General features: G+C 36.1%; 1 protein-coding gene across 1 annotated transcript in view; it reads right to left on the bottom strand.

The window, feature by feature from the left end:
• Window positions 1-3,904: 3,904 nt before the first annotated feature.
• Window positions 3,905-26,541, bottom strand: part of LOC132366636 (bifunctional heparan sulfate N-deacetylase/N-sulfotransferase 3) — a 145,265-nt gene continuing 122,628 nt past the window's right edge. Inside the window, exons 9-13 of the mRNA XM_059924233.1 lie at window positions 23,912-24,086; window positions 20,373-20,543; window positions 18,836-18,945; window positions 8,683-8,785; window positions 3,905-4,024 (exon numbers count right to left, since the gene is read on the bottom strand). Of these exons, the coding sequence (XP_059780216.1) occupies window positions 3,905-4,024; window positions 8,683-8,785; window positions 18,836-18,945; window positions 20,373-20,543; window positions 23,912-24,086 (679 nt within the window). The remainder of the gene's footprint in view (window positions 4,025-8,682; window positions 8,786-18,835; window positions 18,946-20,372; window positions 20,544-23,911; window positions 24,087-26,541) is intronic.

The following is a 26,541-nucleotide window of genomic DNA, read 5'->3' as shown; positions in this document are numbered from 1 at the left end:
ACTAGTAGTAGCACTGGATGGGGAAAAGTGGTCCTCACATTCTCTTAGGTACGCTTGGCCACAGGTGAGAGGCTTCCTCAAAGTAGATTCTAGATTTTCTTGGGAATGTAATCAATGTCACACTGTGTCTTTAGCTTTTATCCTCAAAGCTAAAATTCACGGCTTGACCTTATAAAATTTAGTTTGCTTTTGGGTAAAGTAAGTGAAGAGAAGGTAAACATTTCAAGCCAACGCAAATAACTTCTTAAGGATTATCCACCACAAGTAATCATTGCTGTTTCCGTGACTGCCATCTCTTTGGGGATGGGTGTGTGTGTATGGGCTGGGGTGGGCCGGAAGAAGGCAGCAGCTATGCTGTAGGTGGTAACCAAGCAGAGCCATAGAGTGTCCAACCAACCTCAGCCATAGAGTGTCATTCCAAAAGAGAGAAATCCCTTCATTTTAAAATATTTGAACTGTTCAGTGCCTCCCCGTTAGTGAGCCTTTAGCCTAAAACATATCTCCTGGAAATGCAGTGCTGATATCTCTGGAAAGTAAAATATTGTTAAGTCATTATAAGCCGCTAACATCAATAGGGTTGGTTTATTAGCCACTCACCAGTTGGTCCTGGAGTAGATAGAACATAGGATGGCATACTTAGAAAATTGGGAGTCAGATGTACTCTGGATTGGGGAACTGTGTGTCTGGGAGATAATCCTATGAGGAATCTACTGGTGCATGTTGACAGGGTGGGTTGCTATATGAGAAAACCTGATGTTTAGAAAAGAAAGGGACTGGGTTAGAGAAAAAGAAAGTTTTGTGGAAAATGTAGATAAATGTCTAACTCTCCCGACCCCCTTTTTTGCAGATAGTTTGTTTTTGCTAGATTTTTCATAAAAGAGAGCCTAGCTAACGCCTTTTAAAGCTCTAAAGAAAGGCGCCAATTTGTCGGAAGCAGAGCTGAGCACTGGGAGTAAGAAATGCTATAATTATTCAGGTTCTCAAGTCTGTTAAGTAACAGCTGTGTGCTTCTCTTATTCTCTGGTTTCATGAGTGACGCTAGGAACTGTTTTATATCTATTAGAACTAAAAAAAAAAAAATGACTAACATTGATTAGAAGATCTGTTAAAGGTGATATTGTTAAAAATAAACTTATTTCCTCCTGGGAAGTTTTCCATGTATCTCTCCATTTTGAACTGTATTAGTGGTACCTATGTTCTGTGACCACCTCCCACTCTGTCACAGGCAAACACAAACAATCAAAGAAATGCCTACTTATTACCTAAAATTACCAGGCCCAAACTCTTCATTTTCTTATCACAGTTTATTGTTGAACATATGAGGTACCATGCTACTATCAGAATTATATCCAGGTTTTTTATTTTAAAAAACTCAGAGAAAAAAACGTTTCCATTAATTTTCATTCAATGTGAATGACAAGAATATTATAGCTATAAACATTGAAATAACCATTTCATTTCTTCCTGAGGAAGTTTCATATTTTAAGCAATGAAAAAGGAATTCTATACAAAGCTAGTTTAAAATTACATTATCTCTCAATTTTTTCCCATATGTATTTATGTTCCTTCCAGAAGAGCATAACAACCAGCTGGAGTATACAATGCAGAAATTATGTGTGTCCTCTAGAATTTGAGTTGCCTCCCAGATACACTGAGTGGTCAAAATTCCTTGCAAAGGTTTGCTGCTCTAGGTAGCATAATATCTGTACTATGAATGAATAAATTTTGGTATGATCTCTTCTTTTTTCTCCTTTCGTTACACAAGCATCCAGTGTGTTTTTAACATTTCTTAAAGGGTAAGCTGTTTAGTTGATTCAGTTTACCCAGACAAAATTATGCCCAAAGCAGCTTTGTTTGGAAGTTTAAATGTACACCTCATCCTTGAAACATAAATGCTTTCTTTTTCTTTTTTTTTTAAATCAGTAGAACTGTTGCTGTTGAAATGAAAACATAATACCATATGTAACTACTGGGGCCTATTCTCACCATGTATGACCCTCGTAAGCTAGTTTTCTGAAATTAGTGGAGATTAAAGGCTGTATTTATTTTCCTGGGACGCTGGGCATGTGCTGCTTCAGAAATGGTAGCAGTAAGCATGGAGACTGACTGTACCATGTTTGTCCAAATGACTTTGATTTTGCTTTTACTGTCAGGAATCTTAAAACCTGGTTCTTTGTCTAATTCTTTCTGCTAATAGCTTGTTTGTTTTAAAATTAATATATCATTTGGGTATATAAAACAAAAAATTAAATTAATAATTATAATGCAATTTAAAAAATTTATAGTTAGTGGAAGTATCTCAAAATTTGTTTTCTAATTAGTGCATAATTGATAGAGTTTAGTTTCACATATTATAATGGCAATGAAAATATTTGGGCATATCTTTTTTTTTTCCTAATCATACTTTTGATAACATTTCATAAAGGTTTATGTAATCATAGCAGGGAATTTATTTACTACTTAAATTTTTTATGTGCACAGTACATTTAAAAACTAAGTAAATATAAGCACAGGAAAATAAGTATGACATTCTTTTCTTTTTCTGAATACTTCATTAATCATATAATCATTAAGAATTTAAGCGTAAATATATTTTAAAACCATGCCTGGCTCATCTTGGTACATCCTCCATTTAATTTAGTAGATAACTCAAAAGTTTAACTGTGTTCTATTGTCTTCCATGAGAGTGATGTATGAAATGTTTTTAAAAAATGGGACTGGGCTTTGCTTATCTTTTTGTGCCTTGTATCATTGCAAAAATCATATATTAATTTGTTTTTTGTAATAAATCTCTACATTACACGATTTCATTTTGAATTGTCTGAAACGATGTAGTTTTTCTATAATTTAAATGTAAATAACCTAACATATCATCTAAAGAAACTGTCCTTAGTTTTCATTTAATAGGTTTTGTTCTTGGGAACATTAAAAAAAAGTTATTTACATTGAAAAGTCAGTCTGTTTCTGGAGATGACACATACGTCAGATTCTATGCAAGCGTTTCTGTAGAACCAGTGAGGACTACCGGAGTTAATCTGCAGTTCACAGAAAAGGGACATAGGTTGTCAATCAGATATCTTCCGACCCCTACAATTTCTCCCTTTTAGAGGATTTAGTCAGTACACTTTCCATTACTTCTTACTGTTTTGGTATACTCAGTGTGTTTCTATTTCCAATCCAATGGCTTTACAATGTATCTTTCAGAATAACAATTATGATAGAGAAGTTAGTAACTTTTACATAAATGTACTAGACTATGTGGATGAAAAATCACTTTTTTTTCTGCTATAGCACTTTTTTTTTTTTGGATGCAGATAAAGCTCATATATAACTTTTACGCTCTCTGATCTAGCACAAACTGTAATTTATAATTCTTTCTAAATACTTCAGTGGATTTACATTTTGGCAAGCATTTTTCATGGATGTTAGGCCTTTAGCGTCTTATGCTACACTGTGACGTTCGCTTCTTGTTTTGTAGGACACTTTATAGAATCGAAGAATAAGAAAACATTGTACAGGCAAACAGTGGCCTAAAAATCTACAGAGACCGAATCTTGGTTGATATATAAAAGTGTAAATATTACTACAAAATGGGACAGTTCTGCATTTGTGTTTGATATTTATATTGGTTGCTATTGATTTCCACATGAGTGCACAGTAGTCTCCAATGACCCCACAGGCTCCGATATGGGTTAAGAGAAAGGCCATAGGCCTCAAGGCTTGTAACAGATACTTTTTTTGTTTGTTTTGTTTCTACTCATCCACATGCCAGCACATGGAAGGACCTTTGTTCTTTTTTTCTCATTTGAAGAGGTATGTTTATAAACCGCCTTTTGGTAGCCCCGGGAAGCTCTGGGAGAGGTGAGCATTCCACGGAGATGCATTCTCGAGATCTCTCTCAGTGCTATCTCACTTTCTGCAGCTCCTGTCTCAGCCAGGACGGCAGGGGCTGCCCCAGTCTGTGCAGCAGCTTGGAGAGTTCCACGTTGTGGTCCCGATAGTAGCTGGATAAAAACACTCTGCTCTGAGGTGGGAAGAGGAGATGAAAGGACATTTAATTTTGTTTTTTAAAGTATACTTCATATACTTTGACGATGTTTACATCTGTGTCAAGTAAACCATACTGGTTTAAAACTGATATTAAGCATGTGGGCTATTTGTTTAGCACAGTATAAACACAGTGACTCTGTTCTTCAAAATACACACTCCAAACACATACGCTGTTTTCACTAGGGAAAGGGTTTTCATATTAAACATGGGATTTATTTGTGCAGAATTAAATGTTCAAATAACTAGATTGAATTGCTAGAAATATAGCTGTAATAACTGATTGGGTCTAATATTATGCTCTATTAAAACTGTCCTGGCTTTGGAATAAGAGTTGGGTTGGTATATCTATAAAATAAAATACTCCTTTGTCATCATTAATTTACATTTAGATCTTGAAGGTAATATTTTCTTAAGAGCTCTTTTAAGGCATACACAAAATATTCACTGCTAAAACAGTACTATGGTAAACCTTAAAAATATAGTACGTAAACTAGGTAAACCTATAACCTGGTATATTTGTACTATTTGACCCAAGGAAGGAAAGGAATGCCTTGTAAACTATCCTGACTTATAGGGAAGTAGATTTCCTTCAATAAAGAAAAATAGTTTAATAATTGAAATTGTCAGAAATGGAAAGTGCTGTATTGTAAGATGGTGTTTAGCAGGGTTTATATGTAGTTTAAAGGACCATTGTTGGGAATGTTGTGAAGGATGGATTTCTGAATCTGTATCTGTACCTCCCCGCTTTACACTATTCTGAAGTTTTTATTTTATTTTATTTTTTATTTTTATTATTTTTTTTGGACCGCACGGTGTGGCGTGTGGGATCTTAGTTTTCCCACCATGGGGTCTTAACCACTGGACCACCAGGGAAGTCCCTATTCTGAGGTTTTTAGTTGAATTTTTAAAAAGTTTTTATTTAATTCCTTGTGCTAGCCTTTTAAAATGTCATATCTGGTACCCCATTTTAAAGGCCATAGAAAAACATCTTGTTTTATACTGATAATTTCTATGTAACATAGTGGTTTCTGTAGTCATTATGATCACTGGAACCAGACTGACATTTGTGCTATATTCTAACCATCACTGCGATCAAGGGAGAACCCAAACCTTTGTCTCACTTCTGTTTTTGGTCTTCCTCGGTCATTAGCTCTAAAACCACTGACAGGCCCAGCTGGTACACCCAGGCCAGAGAGAGGTGGAGACAAATCATATTCCCAGATACTCCATCTGGGGGCCTGATCATTTTGTGCCTCCTTTGCTGCCAGCCAGACCTGGAGTCCAGGGCTGAGCCCTAGGCCTTTGTGCAGAGGCTGAGTTTCCAAACTTCCCCACTGTGTTTTCTCTTAAGGTCTTACTTTGCATTGTTCCTCTTTATGAGAGAAGCCTTGGAACAACAGCAGCCTGGGGCTGCCCAGCTCCTGCCAGCTTGCTCCCTAATATTTTCCATATGGCAAAGGATTCTCCAACATCTTAACTAATTTTAGAATTGAACCTCCTGGGATCAATATCTACCACACATCCCTTTGGAGTTTGGATCGTACCTCCTGATACTGAGGATTATCTCAACTATACCTCAACTTTTTGGTCTTTTTGGCATTATTTTCAAACCTGGCTGCCTGTATCAGTGCTGCCTCTGTAGCCAAACCCTTGTCCTGTGCCCTATTATGTGTGTATGTTGGTCCCTATAATCATGTCCCTATAATCAAGTACCCTTTCTTCTTGTTGCTCTGCTCCCTCATGTGGCAAGATAACTGATATGAGATGTGTAAAGTACAACATGTCCTATTTGAGAGTCTTAATATGTTCAGGCCAAAAGTTACTAGGACAGAACTCAGTGATATGCAGGATTTATTGTACATACATTGTTATCTGACCATCATTCAGAAAGGGGACTATTTTAGATGATAAATCACAGATAGGATATATGCTAAGTATGCCAATGTAGTCTACTTCATGCAAACTCATGAAATTAATGTAATAAGAGGGAATAATAATATATGGTAAAAGAAGGAATCGTATAATAAATTCAATATCAGGTTGTTTATTGGCCTATTATTAAAGAATCTATTAAACGCTGTTGATTTGGAGAGGTCATAGACTTAGTGGTTCATTTAAAATGTCAGTTTTTATTCCCTTCCTACAATATATTTTGATAAACAAAGTCAAAGTGGAAGTAGGCTAACAGCATTCTTAATTTCCAGGATCAAATGCATCCTGTGATGTTTTGGTGCTACTTGTGAGGAAGGGTTCTGGTGTTTTTCTGCAGCAGAAGGAGAAGCAAGCAGTGTGGTGACAGTACTGCCTGTTCTAATCTGTGTACACATTTGTGTTTCCATTACCTCCAGGAAGGACCCTTTACTCTTGCCTCCTCTCTGGGCACTACTTGCACAAAATCAGCTATTCTAACTCCCTCAAATAAATCCAGTATGTATATGATATTGTGATATAATAAGAAATATATATTTGGGTTTTGACTCTGGTTCCTGGCACAGAGCTCCTAAATCCCTTGTAATTTCCCGAGTGACAGGGGTGTAAAGAGTGTCTTTTCGTATTTACAATAAGTTCCTTTAAACCTTATCTGAATTTCTGAGTTTATGCTAATGACTTGACTCTTAATGGGCCCCTAGATAGCTTCAGATGGGGGCTGGTTGCTATAGAGGAACCAAACATATAATTAGAGGGTTGGAACTTTCAGCCCCACCCTCCGACCTCCAGGGAAGGGAAGAGGGACAGAGGATTGAGTTATTCACCAATAGACAATTATTTAATCAACCATGCTTGTGCAACGAAACCTCCATAACTCAGGGTTGGTAAATGCATCCATGTGCTGGGAGGGTGGTACACCCCAGACTCCACAGGGACAGAGAAGCTCCTGTGCTCAGGACCCTTCTGGACCTTGTCCTAAGTACCTCTTTGTGTATAATAATAGGAAGTAAAGTGTTTCCCTGGGTTGTGTGAGTCATTATAGCAAATTATAAAACCTGATGAGGGGGTCATGGGAACCCCTGATTTGCAGCCAAGTTGGACAGAAGTGTGAGTAACCTGGGAACCCACTACTTGTTACTGGAGTCTGAAGGGGGCAGTTCTGTGGGGCTGAGCCCTTAATCTGTGGGGCTGCACTAACCCTGAATAGTTAGTGTCAGAATTGGATTAAACTGCAGGATACCTAGCTGGTGTCTGCAGAAAATTGGAGAATTGCTTGGTATGGAAAACTCACACATTTGGTGTCAGAGGTGTTTGAGAAAAAATATCTTAGGGATGTATTACACAGTAACCTTGTTGGGAGATATGGAAATAATGATATCCTGAAAAGTTATGTTTTTCTTATCTTTCTCTACCACAAATTTAATATTATGTCTCAGTATGTGTTTGATAGGAGTGAAATAAAATACTAAGGAAGATGTTCTACAGTGTCTTGAATGTTTTAGTTTTAATAAATATATAGAGAGATAGCTTTGACGTACATGAAAATGAGATATTTTATATTACTGTCTTGAAATACAATGGGAATTGCCCTTGAATATTTATTAATATGTAAGGATTGTTTTCATAGTGCTCTGAAGGTATATTTTAATAACCCACCAAAGAAAATTGGAGTTCTGAGAATGCAATTTGTTTATCAAAAGAACAAGAACCTCCACAATGCCTTTTAGATAGAATTTAATTATGAGCTTAGTGAGCTTAGCTTGATAGAGGCTCTGTCTCTATCAGGTTGGAAAAAAGGTCCTCAAAGTCTTCAAGTATTAAAAAGTATCCAGACAAGTTCATACCCTGTTAGGATTCGCAGACCACTGCAGGATTCTTAGTTACCATAATATATTAAACATTGTGGGAAAACAATGCCAAATAATGTCTTAATTTTTGAGTTAAAAAAATTTTTTTTTTACAAAATCAATCTACTTGCATTCTTATGTCCAAACTCTATGTTAACTGGACTGATTATGAAATCAAAATAATATTAATAAATTTTAATATATGTGAAATAAGCTTCAAAGTAAATATATAGGGTCTACAAAGTGGGAAAACTGTAGCTTTAAGTGATCATTATGTCACCATTTGGAACAGAATAAACACGAAGTGCTACATACCTACTGCTAAGTTTGGGTGTCTCCATTCTCCAGAGCCTAAATTATCTGCTAGTATGTTATACATTTGGGAAATATATTCATTCTTTCATCTTATTAACGTATTAACAGTTCAAAACTTAGTATACCAATAATTAATATTATTATGCAGGCCACACTACTACTAGAGAGTGACTTAGACAGTGAAAATAAAATCTTTTGGGCCTATTTTCAATTTCCAGTTGATATATTTCCTGCCTTGGTTTCAGTTAACATTTTTAGTGCTAAAATTTCTGTGAATGTATCATTCTTTTTGGAATGAGATGTTGCCTTCTTTGTTCTGATTCAAAATGGCAAATTCTATTGTTTTCTTTTATTCTTGCATGACAGGTAAGATAATCACTGGAAAAATCAAAACAAGCAACCTGAATGCATTCTAATCCAAATGTCACTTTTAATTTTTATAAAGGGTGAATTTTTATTTTAATCACTTTTCTAAGAAAATAGATATATTTTTATGTATCATTTAGCTTATTTAGTTTGTATTTTTAAGCTCTATACTTACCTCAGGATCCATTGGAGGGTATTTTCTTCCTTTGCTCTTTCCAAGGCATTTTGTTTTACCTTCTTCCAGTAATTGACACCAGAAACCTTTATGAGAATCGAACCTAAAAAAATAAAAAATACAAAGAACAAAAAAGTATTTTTCAAGCAACTTATAAGATACACTGACCAAAAACATGAATATTTTTATTTGGATATTAATCTATAACCAAGGAAACTGGCATATTTTTTGACTGCATCACTTTACATAAAGTCTTTTGGCATACTTCTGAATTCTCAGTCCATCTGTCATATTTGTGAGTTTGCCAGATTTCTAATAGAAAAACTGTCAGCAGAAGGTCTCCTATTAATAGAAATTAATAAGCCTACCTCCTTCATCTGGAAGGAAAAAGTTTTATAAATTTCAAGCCCATTCTTTCCCTTTGCAGGTTTTAAAAATGACAAGTCAGTCTTCATCCATATCTACGGATTTACACAGTTCTTGTACCATTCAGTTACAGGTTAATAGAAGAAGAGGGTTTTGGTGTGTCATGGAGTGATGAATTTCAGGAGTCTCTAGCTCTAATCCATTTAATTTTTTTCCAGAGACACTTCCTTATTTTGGTATGAGCTCTGTATTAAAGTAATAACACCTGTAAAAAAGATTTTCATGGCATAATTGTAATAAAAATAATAGTAGCACATTAAACTTATATTTTAGTTTACCAAAATATTTCATATAACCCTTTCTCATTTGAGCTTTTCTTATAACCCCTTAATGATATGGAGTATAGCATTTGTCCCATTTAATGGCACTTAGCACAGTGTTTGGCTCTTTGTGAACACTCACCAACTGTTAGTTGAATAAAAAAATGAAAATGAAGGAAGTGCTTGTCAAGGTTTATTTATCTTGGACTATATACTTTTTCAGTATGCCGGTGACAACTCAAGTCTAAGCCTCCTGACCCTAGGTAAAGGGCCTTTTCTCTTCACTGGTCTCTGGGTATGTTCTGTATTATCATTCATTATGAATAAATAGTAATTTCCATGCTTGAATATAAAAGTGAAAGTAACAGTCAGCAATGATGATTCTTTCACATGGCTTTTGTTATTCAACGATTCTATTGCTATAATTTTTTCTTCATTAGAAAGAATTATCATTTAGGGCCACCTTTTCCTTTTGTCTTTAATTCATACTACTTCCCAGAATGCTGCTTCTAACTTTTTCTTAAAACTATAGTGTAAACAATGAACAACTGGAAATTAAAATAAAATCATTTAAATTAGCATAAAAACATGAAACACCTAGGGATAAATTTAGCACAAAATGTATGCAAGATCTGTACAATGAAAAGTACAGTTGTTAAGTGAAATTACATAAGACATAAACAAAAAAGAGCTATACCATGTTCACAGATCAGAAGACTAAATATTTTAAAAATATCAATCGTCTCCAGATTTATCTAGATATTCAATGTGAGTCCAAAACTCCAATGGGCTTTTTTTTTTTGGTAGAAATTGAAAATATGATTATAAAATGTATATGGAGATACAAGCTAATAATTTGTTTTAGACAAGCTAAAACAATTTGAAAGAGAAGATCAAAGTTGGAGATCTTATACTATTTAGTTTCAAGATTTACTATAATGCCACGGTAATCAAGGCTGTGTAGTATTGGCACCAATGGGTCAGTGAACAAAATAGAATCTAGAAACGGACCAACACATCTACTGTCAACTGATTTTCAAAAGTAGGTGCCACAGTAGTTCAATGGGAAAGACAGTCTTTTAAATAAATTGAACTGGAAAAATTGGATATCTATATGGAAAATATGAACACTGACCTCACACTGTATATGAAAATTAACTTGAAATGAAATCTCATTTCATGAATGAGCTAAGAGCTAAACTGTAAGAATTCTGGAAGTAAACATAGGAAAAAACACATAGAAAATTTTGGGGTTAGGCAAAGACTTCTTAGGATGAATGATAAAAGAATAATGATAATTTTGAATACATCAAAATTTAAACTTTTGCTTTTCTAAAACACTTAAGAAAATGAAAAGAGAAACCACATGTTGGGCAAAAATATTTGTAAAACGTTAATCTAACAAAGGACTTATATTCAGAATATACAACTGAACTCAATAAAGAAAGATGACATTACCAATAAAAATTGAGTAAAAGATTAGAATAAACACTTTATCAAAAACATAGATGAATGACCAATAAACAAATGCAAATTTGCTCAGTATCATTAGTCATTAAGAAAATGCAAATTAAAATCACAATTGAAATACCACTAGATACTAGAATGACTTAATTTAAAAAGGCCAATACCAAGTGTTGGCAAAGATGTGGAAGAGCTAGAACTGTTACACCTTTTGGTAGAAATTTAAGATATTACAGACACTTTGGAAAGTTTCTTATAAAGTTAAATACGTAATTACTATATGACCCACTAATCCCATTTCTAGGTCTTTATCCAAAAGAAATGAAAATATATGTCCACACAAAGATCTGTACACAAATGTTCATGGTAGCTTCATTCATAGTAGCCCCCAAGTGGAAGCAACCCTATGTCCATCAACTGGTGAAAGGATAAACAAATTGTGGTATATCCATAAAATGGAGTACTACTTAACAATAAAAAAACCCCAATTACTGATAGATGGAACAACAAAGAGGAATGTCAAAAGCATTATGCTAAGTGAAAGAAAGTAGAAGAGTGGTTGCTAGGGCTCAGGGGTGAGGGGAAAGGACTGACTGCAATAGAGCATGAGGAAACTTTGGATTAATGGAAATGTTCTATATCTTGATTGTGATGGTGTATACAACAGTACATGTTTGTCAAAATTCATCAAACTGTACAATTAAAATGGGTGGATTTTATTATATGTAAATTACACATCAATAAAGCTGATTTAAAATTATATTGTGATTGAATGTGTGATTTGGAGAGTAGTCTTTCTGTAGCTAATGTTGTAGACTTTAGAACTATAGCCCTATGAAAAGAAGGCAAACCTATATCTCTGTCTCTGCCCTGCTTTGGATATTAGAGACACTAAAGGATTACTCACATCCTACTTGTGCAAAGCCCATTTCTGATCATTATTAAAGCAATTGTGTGGGATCAAGACACAATATGATATATCTCCATGTTGTTTATATTCTTGTTTGCATCTGTAAGGCAACTGAATAAATGTTTCATAGTCAGAGGTATAAGAAAGGAGAGCATTAATAAATCAACTAATGTCAATAAAATAAAAAATAGAGACAATGATTGAAATAATCTATACACGAAAGCTGGGAAGCTCTAACACAACAACATTTCTGGAAGTCTGCTATTGATAAAACATTTTTCATTAACATTTTGTTATTGGTAATTTCCATAACTGAATTCTGACTCATTTTAAGTGTTTAAATGATCGAAATTCAGAATCCAGACTAGCTATTATTATGATTTTTTTTGCTAATATACCTAACTATAGATACATGTCTGCAACATACACATGCCTTATGTTAAAATGAGCAGCTTTCTGACAGAATGTTTCTTTAAGAAACACTAACTTCACACATATTAAAATTAAAAATCAAAAGAAAAATAGGTTTTTCTTTCACCTCTGCTAATTGATTACATCTCATGCAGTGGGCTGTCATGCTGGGCTTTATTGAGAAAAATGTGTGTCTGTGGAGCTGACACCTAGCCCAGACATCTGTAAGTTCTGTAAGCATAAGTTCACAAGCAGTGGTGTAACTGTATCATAGTGGAAACAAAAAGGAGAGGAAGGTAGAAGGGAGATCATATTATTTTTCAGGTTGCCTGAGAAGGTGAGGGATTGATGTTGATGAAGGACCTTGTGAGCAATTCAGAGCCCAAGTGAAGAAGCTTGACATGAGATGGAGAAAGATCTTCTCCCACATCTTTTCAGAATATCAGCAGTGTCCCTCTGAAAATTAGCCTCAGGACTACTAATATCTGGTAGAACAGCAAGGAAACAACCTTTTTGTGTAGGCACTGGCAGCTAGTCATTTCGTGTGGGAACTAGTAATGGCTAGGATCCTCTTTAAAGGCTTTCAGGAAGAGAACATTTTGGAGAAAATTTTATGTGTTGTTTAGTGTCTCTCCATGGTTACCCCTTCCTAGAGGTAGGGATACTTTATCATTGTGTACCCAGAGTCATGCCATAATAGTCATTCAATAAATCTTTGTTGAATTAAAGAAAAAGCAAGAATGCACTGGTTCTTAAGTTTGTGTGGAATATCACCTGGGGATGTTTAGAAATAACTGGAAGAGACTTGTGGGCATGGACAATCAAGATTCTCCAATGATTCAGCCTCCAACTAGTAACATCTCTATATTAATGAAAATGTGACCTTCATTTTGCCCTTGGGCAGGTGAATCCCAGGGAACATTCAGATTACACTTAGAAGGTGCAAGAATGTTTGAAATGTCTTTACACTGAAATAACATTTCTGTGAACGAAGACTGAATTGTGTGGATATGCCAAATTTTCTTAAATCCATTTATCAGATTGATTCCAGCTTTTGGCTATTATGAATAATGCTGTGGTGAACAATTCTTTGTGGACATAGGTTTTCATTTCTTTTGGGGTAGATTCCTAGGAGTGGAATTGGATTATTTGTAAACTTCTGTTTAATTTTTTAAGAAACTGCAAAACTGCTTTTCTAAAGTGGCCATATATTATACATTACCATCAGCAATATATGAGGTTTCCAGTTTCTCCACATCCTTACCAACATTTGGTATTGTCTTTTGTATTATAGCCATTCTAATGGTATCTCAATGTAGCTTTAATTTGCATATCACTATGATTACACATTTATTATGCAAAGTGACAATGTGTCTGGAGATGGATTATTTTTATTTATTTTTTAACATGTTTCAAAATTTATTCCTTTTTATCGCTGAATAGTATTCCATTGGATGTACTGATATATATCACATTTTTATTTATTTTGTAATTGAGATATAGTTAATTTACAATGTTGTGTTAATTTCTGCTGTACAGCAAAGTGACTCACTTATACCTACATATACATTCTTTTTTATATTCTTTTCCATTATGGTTTATCCCAGGACACTGACTATAGTTCTCTGTGCTATACAGTAGGACCTTCTTGTCCATCCATTCTATATGTGATAGTTTGCATCTACTAACCCTAAACTCCTGGTCCATCCTCCGCCCTCCCCGCTTCCCCTTGGCAACCACCAGTCTATTCTCTATGTCTGTGATTCGGTTTCTGTTTCATTGATAGGTTCATTCCACATATAAGTGGTATCATATGGTATTTGTCTTTTTCTTTCTGACTTACTTCACTTAGTGTGATAATCTCTAGTCACATCCATGTTTCTGCAAATGGCATTATTTCATTTTTTATGGCTGAGCAATATTCCATTATATGTATATACCGTATCTTCTTTATCCATTCATCTGTCGATGGACATTTAGGTTGTTTCCATGTCTTGGCTATCGTGAATAGTGCTGCTGTGAACGGCTGCATGTATCTTTTTGAATGATAGTTTTCTCCAGATATTTGCCCAGGAATGGGATTGCTGGATCATATGGTAATTCTATTTTTAATTTTCTGAGGAACCTCCATAATGTTTTCCATAGCAGCTGTACCAACTTACATTCCCACCAACAGTGTAGGAGGGTTCCCTTTTCTCCACACCCTCTCCAGCATTTGTTATTTGTAGACATTTTGATGATGGCTGTTCTGACTGGTGTGAGGTAGTACCTCATTGCCGTTTTGATTTGCATTTCTGTAGAAATGGATTCTTTTTATAATGTCTGAGACAACTTAAAAAGCTCATTTTAAGGTTTCAGTTTTCTAAAGGAAGTATTGATACTTCCTCTTGTTATATTATTCATTAGTAAAAATTTACAATATTGTTTTTCTCTGGTTCTTGTGCCAATTTTAAAAAAATATTTTATTTATTTATTATTTTTTTATGGCGGGCATGCGGGATCTTTGTTGAGGCATGACGGATCTTTCATTGCGGTGTGCGGACTCTTCCTTGCGGTGCTCAGGCTTCTCTCTAGTTGTGGCGTGCGGTCTCCAGAGCACGTGGGCTCTGTAGTTTGCGGCATGCGGGCTCTCTAGCTGAGGAGCGCGAGCTCAGTAGTTGTGGCGCGTGGGATTAGTTGCCCTGTGCGCGGCATGTGCGATCTTAGTTCCCCGACCAGGGATTGAACCCATGTCCCCTGCATTGGAAGGTGGATTCTTTACCACTGGACCACCAGGGAAGTCCCTCTTGTGCCAATTTGAAGAGCTTAATAAATTGGCAGTGTAGGCTCCAGAGGAATGATTGTGTTTCAATCCTGCCTCCTCAACTTACTTGCTGAGTGACTTTTGGCTAAGCTTTTCTGTGCCCCAGGTTTTGTAGCTGAAAAGTGGAGCTAATAGTGTCTATCACATAGTATTGTTATGAACCAATATATATAAAATACTTAGAACATATAAACATATACTGATTTTGAAATGTTATAAGCACTTTTAAAAACAAATTTATATGAAATTGGAGTAGATTATTCTCTTTTTCACTTCTTAGCATTTCTAGCTGTTTCACAGGTAATCTAGAGAACCAGCAGATTTTAGCTACTATGGCTACTGGTTTTTGCTACTAAAAAAAGTTTTAATTTGGCACAGTTTTACTCAAACTCATCTAAAAAGGGAAAGAATTCCTAGACAATATAAATTTGGTTGCCAGAGGAAGTAATATTAGAAACAACTGAAGCAGCTTCAGTTCTTTATGACTTAGTTAAGCCCCATCCACAGAACAAAACAAAACAAACGCACAATCTTCATTCAACTCCTGGCCTTCAAATCCTTATTGTCCATTTATTGAAGTTTTCATAGTAAATTATTATTAAAAATTCATATAACTCAGTCTGGTTTCATTCATGTTAATAAACAGGTTAATTGACTGAGAAATAAAGATGTCAGGTTCAGTGTTCACTAGTATTTAACTAGTACTTGTAAGTGGGAAGACTCCTGTCACAGTCATTGATGGCTGGTATAATTCTGAATGGATATATTCATGGGAAAGTTAAAAGTTTACATTTTTCATTTTAGTTTATACAAATTAGCACAATTCCATGCTGAGCATTATTTTTCCTGCTTTTTCTTAAATGATTAGACAGCTTTTAAACACTAAAAACATAATATGCAAGCTAAAATAATGTTAGTATTATCAATGTTATTTATAATTTAGGGATTAAGGTTATGTTGAACAAGAATTGTAAAATGTGAATTTACTTAATTGAATGAGAAAGTTCCCATTTATATTTTTTAAAGCTTAAACTGCTTATTTCAGATCACAACCACACTCACTAAGAAAATCAGATTTTTACGGATTCAATATATCATTTAAAATCCATGATGACAGTACTAAGTCATTTTAAGATATCATAGACCATCCATGACTATATGAAATTTGGAAGTCTTGAACACTTCTGTAGTGATTGTGGAAAAGAATAAATAACACTCTTAACAGTGGAAATTTATTGCCATTTTTCTTGAAAATAGTTTTGAAATTGGAACTTTTTAAATATTGAAGATAATCAATTTATAGATCTCTTAAACTGGAGTACTCTTTCATGCCAAGACTGTATGGTAAAACCTTTGCATAGACCTAGTTTCATTCATTTATTCTACTGTGTGCAAAGAACTGGATTTATGTGGTTAGTTGAGAATTCATATCTGTTTGCAGTTCAGTACATTCTTCGAAGGCTTTAAATAATTTTTTTTTAAAACTACCGAAGAGGTAGTCTTCACTATCATTAGCAGGAAAAATATGAAGCAATAAATGACATTCCTGAGAACATACATTTTCTACACCCAGTCATCTCCAACATATCCAAAGCACCACAGAAACAACTTACCAGTACAATTAGTTTAATAAGAATAACTAAATTTTGAGGGCAGGATTCAGAACAATTGCAAAGGGCATGGATGAAGGAGGATTTGGACCTCAGTCAATGACATGAAGTTCCAAATATTCTACAACAGGTACACTGCTGGTTTTTACAAGGTGTGTCAGGCCAACTGATTGACAAGAAAATTAAAAAGAAACTGAATGGCAGTACATTATCTATCAGCAGGGTGAGTAGGCAGCCCTGCTGGACCAGAAGCTGTGGTTTCAGAGACTACACACATCTTATCTTGCTACTTCACCCACTGAGCCCCCAATAAGGGTACAGAATCATGTAAGGGGTAATTTTAGCCAGATACATCCCAGGTGCAAAGTGACCCATAGTTCTTTGTATACAGTACGTTGCTTTGATATTACTTCTCTTAAGTTTACACTCCCTTTACCCTTGGAGGTGAATAAAAAGCTTGCTGCTGAGCTGGATGCAAAGGGGACAGATATACAGCATGCAGGTCAAGGACCATTCCATAAGAAAAAGAGATTATGTTTTTATAGAATACTCCATTCTTTCTGAAATACAGTACTTTGCTATATACACTATAAAAAAGACCCAAAGATAAGCCAACTTGAAATAGAAAACTGTTTAGAAAATAAAAACTTTCTTTTCTAAGAGATACTTAAAAGGATATAAAGCAGAAAGTGGACTCGAATTTCTAACGAAAGCTAAATTCACTCAGCTTTCTTTAAGGTCAAGCTGAAAGTTAAATACCTAAGGCTAGTGTCTGTGTTGGTACTTCAACTAAGCTCTCCAAAGCTCTGATAGGATTCACACTATAGAAAACACAGAGGTCAGAAGGTTAATAGTAACAACAAAGTAAATGACTGTTAGGAAGGAAGGGCAAAACTCTCAAGTTCCACCTACTCCTTTGTCCTCTAGATCAGAATGTCTCTCTTACCGTGTGTCTCTACATATGATTTATGCAAGATGTACGCAGTATTTGATGGTTTTCTGCAAACCTTTTTCTGTAAGGGACAGTGAAAGGTAAAGGAATCTTGTCTCTCACTTTCTAAACTGCTATAGCATAAGGAGTACAATGAAAAGAGAAAATCAGTTGATCTACAGAACTGAGTTTTATACTGAGAGATACAATGGAAGAATTCCACACTGCAGTCTTAAATCGGTTTTTTTAAGGCTCAGCCTATGACCCTAAAATTAAATATATATATTACAGTGAGAGCCAGGTCCACAGTTCATCCAGCTCAGGATCTCCCAGTTGCTTGTTCCAGTTGCATGTTAAATAGGAACAAACACAACCTTCATACATCTGATTGCCAACCATTATAAATGGACAAAGTCAGATGGAGGTCTTATTTAAAATGCTAAATGAACCCCAGAGTCAGGATTAAGGTGAGGCAAGAGAGGCACCTTGGCTGAAAAATTTTAGGAGCCACTCACTCTCAAGTATTTGCGGGATCCTGAGAGTGAGTGCCTCCTTAAATTCTAGTGCTTCTCTTGCCTCACCCTTTTCTTTTTTTTATATGTGAGTTATTTATGTATGTATGTATGTATGTATGTATGTATGTTTGGCTGCGTTGGGTCTTCGTTTCTGTGCGAGGGCTTTCTCTAGTTGCGGCAAGTGGGGGCCACTCTTCATCGCGGTGTGCGGGCCTCTCACTATCGTGGCCTCTTTTGTTGCGGAGCACAGGCTCCAGACGCGCAGGCTCAGTAGTTGTGGCTCACGGGCCTAGTTGCTTCGCGGCATGTGGGATCTTCCCAGACCAGGGCTCGAACCCGTGTCCTCTGCGTTGGCAGGCAGATTCTCAACCACTGCGCCACCAGGGAAGCCCTGGGCTATTTCTTGCTGTATGACGTTGGTTTTTGAAAATTACACAGAAGAGAGAGGAGTTCATAAATCACCTAGTTCAAGAAGTCTTTTTAATACTTCCAAGAGGTCTCACTATTGTCTGTTAAATAGGCTTAGTGCTTACCAACTTAAAGTAGCCTCTTTTAAGGTTAGTTGTTGCTTTTAAGATTTGCAACTGTTTTGTTCCTCTCTTTTCCTTCAAGGGGAAATCTTTCATAGTTAGAAATCAATAGAGGATTTTGGACATTTCTCTGCCAAACTGTTGAAATGTTCTTTCTCAAGAGGTTAATATCAACTGGAAAATAATCAGTGTGTAAGGAACAGCTAACTTGACAGCTGTATCACCAAACTACAATTTCTTTAAAATCAGTTCTCTGCTGAAACGTCAATAAATTAATTAGAATATAAACTTACGTTAAAGCTTCTGAGTAATTATAATGAGGAGAGACTCCTAGAAACTTCTGTACTTCATCCATCACTGTAGCAGGATCAGTTCTTAGCTGTTGCCCATCAATAATTAGCAACTAAATTAACAAGGAAATAAAAAAAACAATGCACATTGAAAAAAGACATGTAACTGCATAATTAAAAAATTCTGCACTCTGAATTTATTCAATGAGAGACTGAGGGGATTTGTGTGCGTTGTTGTTAAGACTTAACCAGGCCATCCTCATTAATGACCTGGAACAAAAAATAAATCACACTAATTAAATGTGCTCACGTTTTGTAGTCCGAGAAGTCCTGCAAACACTATGAAAACAAAAAAGGCATTTGAGGGTACCAAGAGAGCTTAAGAAATGTGACTACAAAATCACAAATGGAAACCAAGTTTAAAAACAGATAAAACAATGATTCCATGATTCAAGGTGGGAAGGAGCATTGCAGGAAAGAAGAAAAGTGACCAGACCAGGTATGGTGAGACAGAGGACATGGCCATTCTCCATGAGTCCAGTCAAAGGAGTAGCACTGTAAAGTTTTAGGAAATATTTTGATAATCCATTTGGAGAAAAAGGTGAGTCCCAGAAAGCCTGAAAGTAAACAGAAGTTCCTCAACAGACTAAAGGCAAGAATTTGCTTGTTACTCTGGTGAGGGAAGGGGGTGGTCCCAGCAAGATAAAATGACAGGAGACCATGATGAAGGGCCATAAAGCCTGGAAAGCAGCTCTTGCTCACACCTCTTCTCCAATACTTCTATTTAGTCTCTACCAGCATCGTTCATTAGAACTTTCTCTGTTGATGGACACGTTCAATGGCTGTGGTATCTAACTGGTGACTACTGAACATTTGAAATGTGGCTAACGTGATTGAGAAACTTAATTTTTAATTTTATATAATTTTAATAAAAATTTAAATAGCCATATATGGTTGCATATATGGTATCATTATGGCTAGCATGTTTCTAGACACACAGGCATATACTGTGTCTGATGTGACTGGACTGCTTTATGCAATCCAGTAGGGGCTGATTTTGTAATCTAGGCTAATGCTAGGCAAAAGAGAGAAGCAAGGAAGCCAAGGAAAACATAGGACTTGTGAAAAATGCAGCAAGGTGGTTCAAAGGGAAATAACGGCACCTAATTAAGCAAAACAATATTTGCCTTGTTTGGTTAAGAGGTTCTCAAGCTTTATTCTCAGAATAAGAACCAGGAGTATCAAGCTTCTGAAGCTGTCTACAATCAGGAAGGGTATGCACTAGAAAACAGGGCAGGGAGAATTATCCTGAAATACTTCTAGAAAGAAGAGTAGATAGTTTTTCTACCTCTGCCTATTACTGTTTGCCAGAGTCTCATTTACAACTAAAGAGTAAAGGCTAGTAATGTTTTAATGAGTAAAAATTCCCTCTAGCCTAGAGGCAAAGTCACTAGCCTAGAGGAACCAGCAAAAGAAAACCAAACCAGAGCTGTAAACTTAATGAGACGGTAACATGATGTAGATTCTTATTGCTCAATACCTGAAAGGGAGGGAAATAAATAAGCCATCTCTCGATGTGGCTGGCATACCACCCTGGGACCAAACATCTCTTCTGCAAGGCTCTAAGCTCAGAGGATGCACGGGGCCCGGCTGAGATCACTTCGTAGAAGCTAAACTTCAGAGCTGTGGGGTCTTCATGGGATCGCTGATGCTATGATGAAAAGGTGGATAATTAAACCGACTTGAATCATAGGCATAAATAATTAAAAAACAATCCCTGTGACAAGTCTCAAAGCTAAAGGAAGAAGTGCCTCACTGCTGGAGAGTTATTTGTTTTGCAATTAATAAAGGATGAAAATGTTTGCTTGGAGCATCAGGATTTAAAGTTATGACATTGATGAGAGTATATGTTTGAGAATTAATTGGTAGAGGTGGGATTCTTCTTGATAGGATTCCTTAACCAATTTTTCTGAGTCGTTTCCTTAGTTGTATACATATTATTCTGAAAGTAAACTTTTGAAAGTTGCCTTAATGCCCCCTTTTCAGCCCATAAGAAACCATTTATCACGTCCAGTGAATATCCACAATGCACAAAGCACCCTACTAGTTCTGCCACGTAGTTTAGCTCCATCTAGTAATGCAGTTTTAGATTAGAAAAGCCCTATCGGCTATTTAAATGGAGAAACTACTGAAAACTCTGACGTGCATTATCTGAAACCCACAGCTTTTATAATATACTACCTAGCATCTCAAAGCCAAGATTATTTTACCTAATGGTAACCTTTGCGACGAATCAGAATCCCTTATTGTACAGAAAATGCAGAAAGCAGCAATCCAGATAGGAAAGCATTTCATAATGGCTCAGGCTCACGCCCAGGGGTTTGAGGAAATCACCTTTCCCCTAAATTGACCAAAAAATATTCAGGCTTAGTGGTGGGTTTGTGGATGTTTACCACATCTAGTTGAATAGCAAATTTGCTGCAATTGAGATTCAAATGACTATACTACAAACTCCACTAGACTTTGTTAAGGCCTGCATTTTGCCACTGTGGAGCAATTTATTTGTACTATTTAGGACGTTTTGTGAGCTTGCAGCCTTGAAACCTCCTTTTTCAGCAAATTCTCAATTTTTCAGGGGCTAAGTGGTTGCCAAGCTCCAATTTTCTTTTTTCTTGTTGAGTCAATTAAGGCTTATTTCCTTTTTGTCTAGATACCTAGTGGAAAAGGTAAAAAGCACAATATCAAATCAGTCAGTTTGCAATCTGCTGTATTTTTGATTTAAGAGATGGCTGTAGGAGTTGGGCATGACTGATTCGTGCGGAGGTGTGGGTTCCAGCTTTCCAGGATGTCTCATTCCCTATCATGCAGATCATTATCAGTATGCCTGTCTAAGATCCCATGACCTTCCCCCAGTCTGTCCCAGCCACAAAACCTTTCCTGACAATCTGTGCTTCCTTTTGTGAACATGGAAAAACTGCTTTTGTTAAAAAAGACCCCATGCTGAGAAACTTTATTCTCTAATATCATAGATTGTCAGGAATTTAGATGTTTGAAGTCAGGGAGAATGGAACATCCCAGTCTTGCCTGGAGGATCAGAGCTATGTGGGTCACATTAATACAAAGAAGCCTTATTTCCAACCCAGGTGCAGAGTTTCAGGTAAGTGATTTTTGGACGTAACATTACACATTTATCTTAACTTTATAGTTTCCAAGGAAATTGGACCGTTAGTCTGCTTTTCAGCCCTGACCTACTGACAACCAGCTTACACACAGCCCTGCCTGCATGTATCAAACACTTCATGTTAATTTTACCTTAATTTCTCCCCTTACAAATCCTTCTCTTCTTTAGGGAAGTGCCCAAATAGTTCTTCAAGTGTTCAGGCTCCTCTGCTGCAGCCAATTAATATACCTAACTTGTTGTTCCTGGTGGTCTTTATCAGATGGGCTTTAATCACTCTGTAGGAGTCTATCTGTCACTTAACACTTTCTGATTTATACACTGGTTATTTACACATATTTCTCCAATTAGACTGAAAGCGATCTCAAGTGTAGCATCCACATTTGTTAATTTACCTGTAGAACATACTTAGAACAGTACTTTGTACATGGTAGTCATTAAAATAATTTAATGAATGGATGAACACATGAACATTAAGAAAGTGGGGTTTTTTTTGTCTTTTTTAAAGATCAAATTTATAGAGAGAATGTTTTGCTTATCTCTTTTAAATTTTATTTATTTATTTATTTATGGCTGTGTTGGGTCCTCGTTTCTGTGCGAGGGCTTTCTCCAGTTGTGGCAAGTGGGGGCCCCTTTTCATCGCAGTGCGCGGGCCTCCCACCATCGCGGCCTCTCCCGTTGCGGAGCACAGGCTCCAGACGCGCAGGCTCAGTAACTGTGGCTCACGGGCCCAGCTGCTCCGCGGCATGTGGGATCCTCCGGGACCAGGGCTCGCACCCGTGTCCCCTGCATTGGCAGGCTGACTCCCAACCACTGCGCCACCAGGGAAGCCCCAGGAAAGTGGTTTTTAAATTACAAAACTGAGGAATGATAACTAAGGATACTAGAGACTAAACACACTGACTCTATTAATTTTGTTATGCTCTTATATTTAATTTTGACTGCTTTTTATTGAACTTTTTCCACTTGATGATTAATAAAATATCACTGGGGCAGTTTTTTTTCCTATTATTTTTAATATTTATTAAAGTAAACATGTATTTGATGTGTAAGTTTTATTATTAGAGTCTGTTAAATTATTTCAAAGTGATCGTTTCTGTGCTAGGTTCTAACCAACAGCAGAAGCATAATGGCAACCCTGGAGTGTATGAGAAAGAGGCTTAGAACAGGGAACACTGGCTGGGCTTTCAAGGATGAAGAATTCATTCTTATATTTAGTTTTGCTCCTAAGTTATTTCTTCAGTACAGCAGTTATTTAAGCTCTTTTAGAGTCAGGGTCATCAATCTACGGCTAAATTTTGCTTGTTGCTTGTTTTTCTAAATAAAATTTTATTGGAACACAGCTAGGCTCATTAATTTCCATATTGTCTATGGCTGCTTTTGCAATACAATGGCAGAGTTGTAACCATATGGCCTGCAAAGCCTGAAATATTTACTCTCTGGCCCTTTGCAGAAAAAAAAAAAAAAAAAAAAAAGACCTGTGATTTTTGCTTTGGGGAATCAGTTATATTCCTTATCTGTAAAATTGAGATAATAATAGCAGCATTATACACATATTAGATGAAAAATAATGATTTTAAGTTGTAACACTTTACTTTTAAAATGCAGATATATAGAAGCAGAATACATAAAAGTATATACTATTTTGTTTGCTCTATTTTAATTTCTTCATTGTATTAAAACATTTTATTAAATACATGAATTAAATGAATGCAAAATTAAGAAAAACTTAAGGGGAACGTTTCTCCATGGAAACAAAGAAAAATTTATTTACCTTCCTGAAGATAAAAAGCTAGCAAGTCTCTTCTGTTAAAACCCGAGGTGGTGGCTATAGCTGAAAACCACCCTCCCTTCTCCATACTCCTCTTCTACTTGCTGGATTCTGTCTGTATTTTCCTTACCTGGTACCAGGAATATGCTCGGTCTGATGGGTCAATGAGAATGGTGATGATCTTGGCTTTGGGGACCAGAGAAGCTGCTCTTTTAGGCGCTTCCTCTGAGTGGAAGTAATTGGCGCTCTTCTCAAACAGAAAGTCAGTGGTAACATTAGATGGGACTGGGAAGAAATCCATATACCTAGAAAAGAAATATTTCTCAAAATAAGACTGGTTTATACTCATACCCTGGTGACTGAAGATGTTAAAAATGTCCCACAAACAAAATTCATTTGTTTCTTAAACAAAAGCCTTTTTCTTTAAGGCATTTGTCCCACAAGCCTGTTGGCAAGGAAAAAATGTATAGAACACTAATAATGTATTTCGAAAATGCTTTTCTAAATACATTTTCTTTTTGTTCTACTTAATATCAAGAAAAAAAGGTATGGGAGATAACAAAAATGTACACATAGAGTGATCAAATGGCAATAATATTCAACCTAACTGTATAAAATGTATCTAAATGCAGAAATATTTTACAGAGAAAAATGTGAGTGCTCAACCAAGAAGAAAATTTGATCGAAACAAATGATGTGTTCAGTTCAAAGGCATTTTGAAAAAACTTAGACAAAACAGTTTTTACTTCATCACAAGAAAAAATAATTTCATTCCCACTAATGTATTGTGCTGCTATTATATTCAACTATAAAGTGTCAAAGGGCAGAACAGATCTGATATAAACACTGCCCATTTCCTTAATTTTTTCCCATATAGAGCCATTTATATTCTTTAGAAAAATTATAGAAGTTTAAAAAGTATGTATATATTTTCAGATATAAAATACTATCAAATTTTCCAAGGTCCGGTCCTGTATCCTTAAGTGTGGTGAGAATTCAAATCACCAGCAGAGTGAGCACAGGAATACCTGTAGCCTCAAGCACAGAAAGGTAGGACATAATGGGTTTTGTATAATATTCCATTTGTACAAAATGTCAAATATAAATGAATTCAGCAGATGATAGTCGGTATTTCTGAAGCACCAAGGAACATCTTTAAAGGAAAAGGGGCCTTTTTAGAAAGAACACGCAAATTTAACTTCTAGGGTTTCTTACATTTTATAATAATAGCCTCACACTCCACCCACACCCTCTTCAATTCATAAGCCACTATGACTTTGGGTTACCAAGACAAGGTAGTTCAGTAATTACTGAACAAGAGAATCATTAACATTTATGTGATGACTTCTTTTTGCAGTGTGGTGTTTTCAGTCACACAATAAAGCTTCTAGTAGGATTCCAGTTGTTACCATATTACAAAGTTTGGCTGGTGCAACAAAGTGATGTCTTGAAACTCAGGGCAGTAAAGAAATCCTTTTATGTTTTCTGGAAATTGCTTTGTTGGTGATATGTCATTCTGGCATCCCTTTCTTTTAGGGGTAAAGACATATATAAACATTTCTGGAAAGTTTGATCTGTTAACTGTTCTGCTGTACACTCTATTTATAGAAAGTGCCATATTTCAGGATACTTTTAAATTTAGACGCCCACACTTGTTCCAGGGGTGCTAAGGTTATATCAAGTGTCTAGTGGTATCTTATTTGGTCCAAGCTTGTCTCAAGCTTGCTTATTCTCAGCAAGGGTCCAAGAATCACAAAAGAAGGGCAGGATAACTTTTAATTTCTAAAAACTGTCCCACCTTCCCAGTAGTCCTCTATACCTACAACATTTTGGGCCTTGAAAACTTCCTCCAGCAGTTCTGGATCTTGGACCCACAAGGCTCCAGGGGCTCACAGAGAAAGCAGGGGCCAGTTCTTGTTTGCCTATATGCCCATGTTTTTTCTAACATAGTGGCTGGTACTAATAAGCACTTGAAAAATGTTTGATGAATTCATAAGAAAATAAAGAATTCAGCTTCATATTTCCAGGGTGGAAATACATCCACGTTTGGAATATGAATTCAGGTTATTCAAAGAATTGGTGAGCAAAAAACTAGAGTGGTTTAACAATATGGGGGATAAAAGCGAATGCCGGCCTCATTTAAGCTTTGCTACTCTCATAACAGCTCAGCAATTTTTTTTAACTGAAAGACATGATTTTTTGCAGCACTCCACATTTATTTGTTTCTTGGGTTGACCCTGTATTTTTAAGTGATTTTACTCAAAGCCAAATTAAGATGTTTAGAGGTTCCAAATGTTAACAGGATTTTATGGCTCTCCATGTGCCACTCCAACCATCCACTGCCTCCCCAGGTAATTATAAAAAATAACACCAAACCATGAAACATAAAACTTAACTGTATGCATAAATCAAACATTTTTCTTAGAGATTCTGATCACGAATCTTGGCTATTTAATCAAAGATGGAGTTTTCTCATTTTCACTTGCCCTGCTTTGCTTGTGCCCTAAGCCTGTGTTTAGGCTGCCGGTTAGTTAGGGCAGCCCTGGTTTTGCCCAGTTCTCCAAGAAGAGCAGATCCATGTATCCAGATTAACTAACTGTGCCTGAGCTTCTGTAAGTGACCTTGGCATGCTGAGACACGTAATCTTCAACCTTGTGGCTCTGTGGTCCTAAAGGATATGCTGAGGTGCTGACTGATGCTTCAGGGAGAGGTAAGGCCAGTCCGAAGACTGAATACATTGATGTCCTTGAGAGCAAAACT

Source organism: Balaenoptera ricei, chromosome 5, assembly GCF_028023285.1.
Source record: "Balaenoptera ricei isolate mBalRic1 chromosome 5, mBalRic1.hap2, whole genome shotgun sequence".
Taxonomy (NCBI): domain Eukaryota; kingdom Metazoa; phylum Chordata; class Mammalia; order Artiodactyla; family Balaenopteridae; genus Balaenoptera; species Balaenoptera ricei.
Note: the sequence above shows the minus strand (reverse complement) of the source record. Positions and strands in the feature narration are given on the sequence as shown.